This window comes from Chiloscyllium plagiosum, chromosome 28, assembly GCF_004010195.1.
Source record: "Chiloscyllium plagiosum isolate BGI_BamShark_2017 chromosome 28, ASM401019v2, whole genome shotgun sequence".
Classification (NCBI taxonomy): Eukaryota; Metazoa; Chordata; class Chondrichthyes; order Orectolobiformes; family Hemiscylliidae; genus Chiloscyllium; species Chiloscyllium plagiosum.
This window is the reverse complement of record NC_057737.1, coordinates 8924206-8935654: the sequence shown is the minus strand read 5'-3', so window position 1 is coordinate 8935654 and position 11449 is coordinate 8924206. Positions and strand designations below refer to the sequence as shown.

The 11449-nt window shown below is 47.8% G+C and overlaps 1 protein-coding gene across 1 annotated transcript in view; it reads left to right on the top strand.

Annotated features, from left to right (window-relative positions):
• mrm3a (mitochondrial rRNA methyltransferase 3a) overlaps nt 1–9837 on the top strand; it is a 12442-nt gene extending 2605 nt beyond the window's left edge. The window contains exons 2-4 of the mRNA XM_043718209.1: nt 2226–2470; nt 5271–5438; nt 7849–9837. Of these exons, the coding sequence (XP_043574144.1) occupies nt 2226–2470; nt 5271–5438; nt 7849–8390 (955 nt within the window). The 3' untranslated portion in view covers nt 8391–9837. The remainder of the gene's footprint in view (nt 1–2225; nt 2471–5270; nt 5439–7848) is intronic.
• The last annotated feature ends 1612 nt before the right edge of the window (nt 9838–11449 follow it).

Genomic DNA, 11449 nt, shown 5'->3' with positions numbered 1-11449 from the left:
TGCCCCCTGTAAAAACGCCATCCCATATTCCCAATTCCTTCGCCTCCACTGCATCTGCTCCCAGGAGGACCAGTTCCAAATCCGTACGACCCTGATGGCCTCCTTCAAAGACCGCAATATCCCCCCAGACATACTCGACGATGCTCTCCACTGCATCTCCTCCACTTCCTACTCCTCCGCCCTTGGATCCCGCCCCTCCAATTGCCACCAGGACAGAACCCCACTGGTCCTCACCTACCACCCCACCAACCTCCAGATACATCGTATCATCTTTCGTCATTTCCGCCACCTCCAAACAGACCCCACCACTAAGGATATATTTCCCTCCCCTCCCCTATCAGCGTTCCGGAAAGACCACTCCCTCCGCGAGTCCCTCGTCAGGTCCACACCCCCCACCAACCCAACCTCCACTCCCAGCACCTTCCCCTGCAACCGCAAGAAATGCAAAACTTGAGACGACACCTCCGCCCTCACTTCCCTCCAAGGCCCCAAGGGATACTTCCATATCCGCCACAAATTCACCTGCACCTCCACACACATCATCTATTGCATCCACTGCACCCGATGTGGCCTCCTCTATATTGGAGAGACAGTTGGTGTTCATGGATGCGGATCGTTAGCTGGCTTCCTGTTTGTCCTATGTAGTGTTTTGTGCAGTCCTTGCATGGGTTTTTTTTGATGGGAAAATGACAAGCAACATGAATTCGACTGGGACAACACTACTATTATAGGACAAGCCAAACAGAGAACAGCCAGGGAATTCCTAGAGGCGTGGCACTCATCCACAGATTCAATCAATAAGCACATCGACCTGGACCCAATATACCGACCACTGCAGCGGACAGCTGGAACTGACAACCGGAAGCGGCAGATTCAAACCACTACAAATGCCGGAGGAAAGATCACAGAAGCGCTTCACAGGAGGCTCCCAAGCACTGAGGATGTCACCGAGACACGGGACGAAAAACGTCTGCAACACAAATTCCCAGCTCGGCGAACAGAACCACAACAACGAGCACCCGAGCTACAAACTTTGAACAAGGGATGAATGCAGATTTCTCCAGCTTCCTATTCTCCTGCTCCTTGGATGCTGCCTGACCTGCTGTGCTTTTCCAGCAACACATTTTTCACCCCAGTTTCCTTCTCTAAAGGGGTTAGTCATCCTGACAGGTGTTTCCAACAATGGTCATCATTAGACCCTTACTTCCAGACTATGCTGCGTTCAAATTACACCAGCTACTGTGTTGGGATTTGAACCCGGGTCTATGGATTAACAGTCTAGCAATAATACCAGTAGACCACTGCCTCCCAGTTGGGAAAGCTCCCAACACGTTTGGCAGCATCTGTGGATGAAGGGTCACTGGACCTGAGCAAAGATCTCTGCTTTCTCTCCACAGATGCTGCCAGACCTCCTGATCTGTCCAGCAATTTCTGTTTTTGTTTCTGATCTGCCTGTGCAGTTTTTTTTCTCTGTTTTATTATTCTGCTTTATCTCCAAATCCTTCCATAGTCTCCTCCTTCCCCAATCATCTTCAGCCCCACAACAAATATATTTTCATGATTCTATAATTCTGGCCTCTTGAGCAACCCTGACTCTAATAGTCTGCTCTCATTCCATGAAATGAGAGCCCTGCTGTCAAAGCATATACACTGCTCATCTCTGATTGCCCTTGAGCGGCTGGTGCTCAACGGTCTTCCTGAAGCACTGCATCTGTGTGGAGTAGCCTTCGGCTAATAGCTAGCAGAAAGTGAGGACTACAGGTGCTGGCGAAGTTAGTCGATAAAGTGTGGCGCTAGAAAAAGCACAGCCAGTCAGGTGGCATCTGAGGAGCAAGGTGGCCCAGTCCTAATGAAGGGTTAAGCCTGAAATGCTGACTCTTGCTCCTCAGGTGCTACCTGACCGGCTGTGCTTTTTCCAGCAACGCATTTTATTGACTTCAGCTAATAGCTGTCAGCTCTGGCATTCCCTTTCCCTCTTCCTCTGAGAGAAGCCAATGATTGAGACCTTTGGTTCCCAAGACTCCATTACTGAGTGCCAGCGAGTCTTGAGTCTGGGTTTGCTGAAGAGTAAATGGAGATTTATTGCTGTCATTAGGCAATAATTGTGTTTATTAGGCAACCACCAGGGAACACTAAACCTGATGGATTGCAATTTCTGTCATAATGATTTGAAAGTTCCTTTTTCTCTGTTTTAGAATTTAATTATCAATCTGTCCTTCCGATAGCAAAGTTGTGACCCTTGCAAAGTCCAAGAAGTTCCGTGAGCAGCATGGGAAGATCCTAGTGGAGGGCCGGCGATTGATAACCGATGCTTTAGGGGCTGGAGCGCTGCTACAGACTCTTTTCTTCAGCACCGTGGAGAGCCTGAGGGAGCTGCCTTTGGAGAAATTGAAACATGTCAAGTTAATAAAGGTCAAGTTTGAAGAGATCAAGATGTGGTCTGACCTTGTAACTCCCCAGGGAGCAATAGGTATGTTGCCAACGTAATTTCTTTTGAAGAGTGTGCTGCTGGAAAAGCACCGTCGGTCAGGCAGCATCTGAGGAGCAGGAGAGTTGACGTTTCGGGCATGTACTCTTCATTGGGAATCGGGGACTGGATGTCCATGGTGAAGATAAGGTGTTGGGCATTTTATTCCCCGCAGCGTCGCCACAACTAGGTCTCATACAACGGGTCTGGCTTATACTCACTCTACATGTTACCGGAACTGGGAGCCGTCAGTTCTCGTAGAGCGGTTGCCAGCAACCCACGCTCGGCGGTTAAACGTAACCCCGGAGCAGACTCACCGAACTGGAGACTTTTCCAGCTGATATCGCCACAACCAGGTATTCACACGGGGAGGTGTGTAATAAGATTCACACGGGACTAAGCAACACCTCCATTCCGGTTAGATTCACACATGTATTGGGACATAATTTTTAACCGTTTCACCACACGTTTCGGGCATGTACTCTTCATTGGGAATCAGGGACTGGATGTCCATGGTGAAGATAAGGTGTTGGGGACTGGGGAAATGAAAGTCATGGGGGAGCTGGAGGGTGTGGATAGTGTCCCGAAAGTAGGTGGGGAGATCCTGTCCCAAGGGGGACAGGATGGTGTCAAGGTCTGAAGGGATAAGTTAGGTGGGGCAGGGGCAGGCCGAAACAAAGAGTCGACCTGGGCAGTCAGGTTAGAGAATTTTGAGTAGGAGGTAGAAGCGGGCGGTGCGGGGTTCCTGGACGGAGGTTGGAGGCTGTTGGTGGGAGATCCCCTGAAGTGATGAGGTTGTGAATGGTCTGGGAAATGATGACTTGGTGATGAGAGGTGAGGTCATGATCGAGGGGACAGCAGGTGGAGGTGTCGGTGAGTTGGCCTGGGTAAAACTACACCCCCCCCCCCCCCCCCCCCCCCCCGTCCACTGGTTTGATGGTGGTGATGGGGTTGGAGCGAAGGGAGTAGAGAGCTGCGTGTTGTGAGGGTGAGAGGTTTGAGTGTGCGAGGTGGCGGGTGGACAGATTGAGGCGGTCAGTATCACAGCGACAGTTGGAAATGTCGCGATTGAGGACGGCTAACAGACCAGCACGGGGTGTCCAGGTGGATGGAGTGTGTTGGAGACTGGGTTCTTGGAGGGTGAGTGGGAGGCCTGATGGTGGAGGCGGAGGAAGCAAAGTTCAGTGCTGCAATGCATGTTGAATTTATTGATCCTGATGAAAAACTTATGCTCGAAACGTGGACTCTCCTCCTGCTCCTCCTCGGATACTGCCTGACCTGCTGTGCTTTTCCAGCACCGCACTCTTCGACTCTGGTCTCCAGCATCTGCAGGCCTCACTTTCTCCTAAAGTGCTACTTTGGATGTCCATTTTGGTCAGCCGAGGTTCTGGAACCGGTGGGTGTCTCGAACCAGTGTCACATTCTAAAACAATAAAGCAACAGCAGTCTGCCAAAATTGTAGCAAATAGCAGCTTTCACATGTGGTGTTGCTTGCATATGTCCCAAAAGGAAGAGTGGTATTGAGTGCTTGGTGTGTTGGTGCATATAAGAAACAGGAATCTCTGATTGACTTTTTCCTGCTGTCTGTAGAATCATAGCTGCTTTGTTACTGTAATCCTTAATTTCCACTCTTTCCCCTAATACACACACATCTATCAAACTCTCTTTCTTGGATGTGCTCAGTATCTTGGGATCCAAACTGTGCTACAGAATTCCAGAGGTGCGCATAACCCTTTGAAGACATTTCTCCTCATCTTGATCCAAAACTGCTTTGATTTTTCAGGGGAGGAAGGGAGGTGGTGTGACCCAGTGTTTTGGTTTCCTGACTACAGAAATGTTGTCTCAACACACAGGTTGTCAAGTGTGTTAAGAGTTTTGCATGTTCCATTAAAATCTCCTCTCGTTCTTTCACATCTCCAGTGAATACAGACTCAATTTATTTAATCATTCTCTTCGGACACTTCCCTTGTCTCGGGAACAAGTTGAGTGCATCTTATCTTGGTCGTCTCAGCAAAGAATGTATTTTCTTGGGTTTGAGGACCAATGGTAGTCAGTTTGTGCACAGCAAGATTCCACAAAGCTTCAAAGTTAATTATCCACTTTTTTCATTCCTGATGTTTGACTGGAGATGGAGATGGGGTGTGAGTAGATAATTTGGTGCTCTTCCTCCAGCAGTATCTTGGGATCTTTACCCCATTGTGGTGTTCCACTTCAGCCCGTTAACTTTCCTTGTGACAAACCATATCTGTTAAATGGCAGACTTTGAGCTACCATAGAGACTGTGATCCTTGTTCAACAGACTGTAGAGTCCCTGTGCAACCATCCTCCCCCATTGGGATTTCAGTGCAAACCCTCTTACGCTCTCCTGTGGAGAGTCACAATGAATACTGCACATTAGTGAAGTGTTCGCTCTGCAGACTGGTGTAGTTATCGCTGTACACTCAACAAATGAGGAGACACCTGTATTTGTTAAATAATTACCTCTATGGGACAAAAAGCCGACTTAATTTTATTCACTCGTAGGATGTGGGTATCTCTGGTTGAGCCAGCATTTATTGCCTGTCCCTAGTTGCACTTGACAGGGTGGTCGTGAGCTGCGTTGCATCCTTGCCCTTCTATGCCAGAGGAATTGTGATAGCAGCTTCTGAGTGGTCAGGTTATGAGAGTGGATGGGGTGGGTGGTATGCAGTGGGTTGGGGGTGTGTGCTGTTGATGGTTTAAGCCACCTGGGAGTAATGGGTAGGTGGAACCCACATGGGTTTTAAACTGGGATTTCACCTCTGGCTCCTGCTGTTTCTGACAGGGATTTTTGTCAGACCAGATCATTCCAAGATGAAATATCCGGCAATTCAGCAAGAGCACACCGTACCTCTCTTCCTCATTGGTGACAATATCCGAGATCCTGGAAACCTGGGAACGATATTACGATCTGCGGTGGCTGCAGGGTGTGGCAAGGTCTTGTTGACGAAAGGTTGGCATTATTGATGTTTCTCTCCACTTTGTTATAACCCCATGCCGTCGCTGTTTCCATTTCCCCGCCCAGCTTAAGCATAATTCGCATGGAGTTCAGTTGCAATTTTATCTCCTGTTCGCTAGACTGCTCCCCACACGTGAGCTAAAACAATCATGGCCAGAATCTCACCCCCGTCTTTGAATATTCACACAATTTAAAACTTCCTGCTAGGCGCCACTAGTTGTGAAATGAAGAATGGACACCCCAGCTTACTTCTGCATTTAAGTGGATCTGTAATATAGGGGTACTGAGCTCAAATGGCATAATATACACTGACTTCCATCTTGACACAGGTTAACAAACTTGATGTGGAGGGTGAGTTATCTGGGAAAGAATTGTATCGTAATTGTATAGTTTGGAGCAGTTAGGGCTATTTCCCCTAATGATCAGCAAGAAATTGCCACTTGATGCTGTTTCCCACTAAGCTGTTATTGGGGAGCTGTTGTCGATTTACATCCAGATGACAGCCTTGGAAAAGCGAATATTTTCTTTAGAACGAGATAAGAGGTGTTGGTGCTAAAGAACACTTTCCAGATTTGTCATTGCCAGAGTTTTCGTAGAATCCCAGGGTGTGGAAACAGGCCATTTGGCCCAACAAGTCCACACTGACCCTGTGAAGAATATCCTGCCCAGAGCCATTCCTTACCCCTATTACTGAGTTTCCCCTGATCAATGCACCTAACCTACGTGTCCCTGAACATGTGGGCAATTTAGCTTGGCCAATTCACCTGACCTGCACATCTTGGACTATGGGAAGGAACCACGGGGAGAAAGGCAACTGTGTGTGTGGAGTTTACACAAAGGCTGGAATTTGTTTACTGGAGGTAACTCATTAGCAGCAATGTCTTTCTGCTGGGGTTTTTCTTTTTAAAAGAAAAAAACTCAGTGGACTGTCCTGAGGCATTTAATAGGACTGTTGTTAAACTGACAGTGAACTACCCGATGAGATAACAGGACGTCTGACCAAACACTTAGCCGCACCAAGGGAGGTTCCGAAGAGCATCCTAAAGGAAAGAGAAGGACAGAATCCAGATGCCAGAATTAGAACTTGCAGAAATTTCAAGAGGGATCATAGTTCACAAGGTCAAATATAAAACAGAGATTCTTCAGTCCTGCAGCCGAAATGTAATGATTTCTTCAGTGCCACGATGTTCCTCTGTGACAGGTTGTTCTGAGAGAGGTAGACACTGATCTGCAGATGTTGGTCAACTGCCTTTCACTTGTAATTTGCTGTAGAACAGAGTTTCCCATGTCTGAATGGGACTACACAGTGGCTCAGTGGTTAGCGCAGCTGCCTCACAGTGCCAGGGACCCTGGGTTCGATTCCACCCTCGGGCAACAGAGCAAACTTCACACAGACGTTCTCCCCGTGTCTGTGTGGGTTTCCTTTAGGTGTTCCGGTTTCAGTGACGTGCAGGCTAGGTGAATTGGCCATGCTAAATTGCCCATAGTATTCGGGGATGTGCAGGCTAGGTGGATTGGCCATGGAAATGTGGGGTTACAGGGACAGGGTAAGGGGTGTGGATCTATAGGGGATGCTCTTTGGAGGGTGGGTGGGGACTTGGATAGTTTGTATGGCCTGCTTCCCCATTGTAGAGGTTCCATGTCTGAGGTGAGGGAATCAGTCCATTTAAGCCATTGATTTGCCCATCACCTGCAGCGTCTGCAATTGCTGATCTTGCACTGTGTATTGATCCAGACCTGACATTAGCCCCCCCTGTGCTATCCAGTCACCCAGCTGCCTGCTGCAGCACTCCCATCCCTATCCCCATGTCGTGTACAGTGAGCTTTCTGCTCCGTTGAGCTCTGGTGCAACACTCCAACCTCTTCTGCGACATCTAATTGAGATGTTGAATGATCTCAAACGCAGGCCCATCATGTCTGCACTAGCTGTATTACCTGATGCCATTCCTTTACCTGTTTCCCCATTTCCCCTGCACACCATTTCTACCCAAATAACCATCCGTTGCCCCTCTTGAATGCCTCCATTGAGCACGCCGCCTCCATGTTTCCAGGCAGTGCATTCGGTTCCCTAACTCCTCACCAGGTGAGGGTTTTTTTTCACACATGGCTCTTGTTTTTGTTACTTGTCACTTTCAGTCTATGCTGTCCCATTCTGGTTTTCCTTTATGAGCAGGGACAGCCTCTCCCTGTTTACTCTGTTCAGCTCGCTCCTGAGGCTGAAGACCTTGACTGAGTCTTCCCTCCAGGGAGAACTATTCTCAGCCTCTTCAATCTGTCTCTTCCCCCCCCCAGCTGAAATATCTCGTTGCTGCAACAGTCTTTGTCAATCGCTTCTGTGCTCTCTGATGCATTGGAAAACGTCCTTAGCGACTAAAGTTGCGTGTCTTGTTGCTTTTCCCTGCAGGCTGTGTGGATGTTTGGGAACCCAAAGTGCTCCGGGCCGGCATGGGTGCGCATTTCCGCATTCCGGTCATTTCTAATTTGGAGTGGGAAGTCATCCCGAACTACCTGAGCAGCAGCACTAGGGTACTTGTTGCTGACCCTTCTCATGGAGGGACTGACCACACAGTGACTCCCCCTGAACTGGGTGCAGCTGGTGACCGGAGCTGGAGACAGGTAGAATACCAGGAGAGTGACAGCGAGGATGAGGAGGGAGAGTTTCTGCTGCCACTCCCTAAAGTGGGCGCTTGGTGTTACTCCCAGCCCTGGGCTCAGGAGCAGACTGCAATTGTGATTGGAGGAGAGACCCACGGACTCAGCCTCGAAGCCCTGTTGTTGGCTGAGAAGACGGGAGGTCAGCGTTTGTACATCCCCATGGTTCCTGCTGTGGACAGCCTTAACTCTGCCATGGCAGCAAGTGTTTTATTGTTTGAGGGCAGAAGACAGCTGCTCTCCATGGTGCCAGCTACCAACAGGACTGACAGACCAAACAGCAGCGTTGCTTAAATCACCTGAGAGCGTCCTGACTGTGGGGTCAACCTTTCCCTGAGTTTTGATGGACTTAGCCACGCTCGTTTGGGAGCAGACCGGTCGCCTATGGGTCTCCTCCAGACAGAAAGCTCCTTCATTGCTCAGGAACAACTTTGAAATGCTTTCAGAGACTTGATGCACATTGTGCTAATGGAAATATATGTATTAGGGTTAGCTAGCGTCGTGCATTGTAAGTTTTCAGCTGCGTACAATCATTACAAATGGGGGAAGCCCTACCTTCCCCATCCAGATAAATCCTCCAGTCTTGTGTTGTTTGAAGTTATAGCCCTGGCACTCATCAGGACATGTGCAAGAATGCCAATTTTCAAATGGTCACTGCACCTAATCCTGCTTGCACTTGTTCTGATGGTTGCAAGGTGCAAAAATGTTTCAGCGTGTCCCTGTACCAGAGCTGTTAGTAACTGAAATGACTGTACATCTTCACGTTCATTTTGAGTGATGACCTGTGCCAAACCTGGTTTTAATTTTAACACCCTTCTGTACTGGTCATTTGCCTGAAATATCAATTTTTCCTTGTAGATTTTATTTATGGTACAAACATGACCTTAACCATAAGAGTTCTGTGAACAAAGAAGGCTTTTTCAGCCCATCATGTCTGCAATCCCATTCAAGTGGGAGAGTTTCTGGCTGACTGCGCAACCTGATGACTGACAGTGTTTCCTGCACAGCCTTGTGTCACAGAGTAAACAATAAGAGCCCCACATTATTAGAAAGTTGTGATTGCTATAGAGTGAATATAGAGATTTATTTCCTCCCTTTTTTTTTCTCATCACTGAAATAACTCCAGAGGCTGCTATCCCATTACCAAGTTGAGAGTCCTTCACAACTGCTCAAGCTCCCTCAGAACCAACTCCGAGCAAACAGGATGTCTCACACTTCTGTTTTTTAACTTTTTTTTTGGTTAACGTTTACACTAACAGCGGGAAAGGACTAAATCAAAACGGAGTTGCAGGGCGGAAGTAAAGCATTGTGGTGCCACCTCTAAAGTGTTGAGACCAACTCTGGGACAAAAATAGGAATTGCTGGAAAAGCTCCAAACTGAGGAAGAGTCACTGGACCTGAAATGTTAACTCTGATTTCTCTCCACATGCTGCCAGACCTGCTGAGCTTTTCCAGCAATTTCTGTTTTTGTTTCTGATTTACACCATCTGCAGTTCTTCCAGTTTTTATTGAGAGCAATTCAGATCCTTAACCAGATGTTACTGTTTCTCAGATTGGTAGTGGGTTTGACTCGGTTTCTGACTGGAGTACTCCTTTGAGCTTTCTGATAACCCAAATCATAGAGTTACTGCTATCGTCAGAGCGCGTAGGTTTTCACAATCTGAACTATTGGAAAGCTTCATCCAGGGGTAAAGAGCATACCTAAACTCCTGATCCAAATAAAGGTCTCCATTGTAAAAGTGCCAATAATTTGATTTTATTTAAAATCTGACATAGAGTGCTGGAGAAACTCAGCAGCTCCAACAGCATCTGGGGACAGTGAAACAGCTAACATTTGGAGTCCAGTATGACTCAGAAATATTGCCCTGGTCGCACTTCCCTTAAAATCAGAGAATATTAAGAGGAAATTTGATGAAGGTGCTCAAAATGGTTGGTTTGAGTAAATGCAAAATGCTTTCTGGTGCTTGAATGGTTTGTAACCAGAAGGAACACATCTGAAGTGATGAAAAAAGCAGCGGGGTGAGGACAATTATTAATCTGTTCGCAGGATGTAAATATCTCTGGTTGGGCCACTGCTTACTCACTGTCCCTAGCTGCTTTGGAGAAGCTGCCTTCTTGAACCGCTGCAGACTTTGGGATGTAGGTTAACCCAAAATGCTCTTAGCGGGAGTTCCAGGATTTTGACCCAGCCACCGTGAATGAACAGCGATATTCTTCCAAGTCAGGATCAAGAGTAGCTCAGAGGTGGTGGTGTTCCCATGTACCTTTTGCCCTTGTCCTTCGAGATTGGAAGATGTTATCAAGTATTTCCGTTGCTGCAGTGCATCCCATAGACGGGACGTGAGGAAGCCATTCTTGAATGTGGGCTCAGTTGCAACTTTCCGTAGGGGAATAGGATAAGTGCTTGAAAAGAAAATGGCAGGCAGAGGGTGAAAGAGCAAGGGTTTGAGGTGAATTGGATAGCTCTTTGCAAGAGGCAGTGCAGGCATATGGTCTGAATGGCTTCGTGTGCTGTGTATTTGATTGTCCTGTTCCTATTTAAGAATTTCAGACTCTGCACTTCCATAGCTCGTCACTGGATGTTGCTCTAACAAGTGTTTGCTGCTAGATATCAAGGCTGGTGTTTCAGATTATAGCCACATGGTGGTGCTCTGATCTGTGTCAGCAAAGAGTTGTCACAGATTAGATTAGATTAGATTCCCTACAGGAAACAGGCCCTTTGGCCCAACACGTCCATACTGACCCTGTGAAGAGTAACCCACCTTGATTCATTTCCCTACCTCTAACTAATGTACCTAACACTATGGGCAATTTAGCGTGGCTAATTCACCTGACCTGGATGAGGAAACTGGAGCACGTGGAGGAAACCCACGCAGACACGGGGAGAATGTGCAAACTCCACACAGACAGTCGCCCAAGGCTGGACTCGAACCTGGGCCCTTGGTGCTGTGAGGCAGCAGTGCTAACCACTGAGCCACAGTGCCGCCCCTCCCTGAGGAGCAAGGGAGTAAATGTCTTCAGGGAATCTTTTGGATATGGCTACCTCAGTGGGCTTAAACACAATGAGAAAATTCGAGACTCCAGTTGATAGTGGGTTTTGATGTTTCGCTTGGTTAGTTGATGTTACGGCTGGCTAGAGAAATTGATGTGGATCTGCCATGATCTTTGGTGGGAGCTGAGACTCCAGCAAAACAGAAATTGCTGGAAAAGCTCAGCAGCTGTGGCATCATCTGTGATGAGAAATCGGAGTGAATGGTTTGGGACTGGTGACCCTTCCTCCAAATCATATGTTCCACTGAAATTCTGATTTCTCACTTGGCTGAGTGGATCTTCAGACAGGGAAGTCCAGGGAT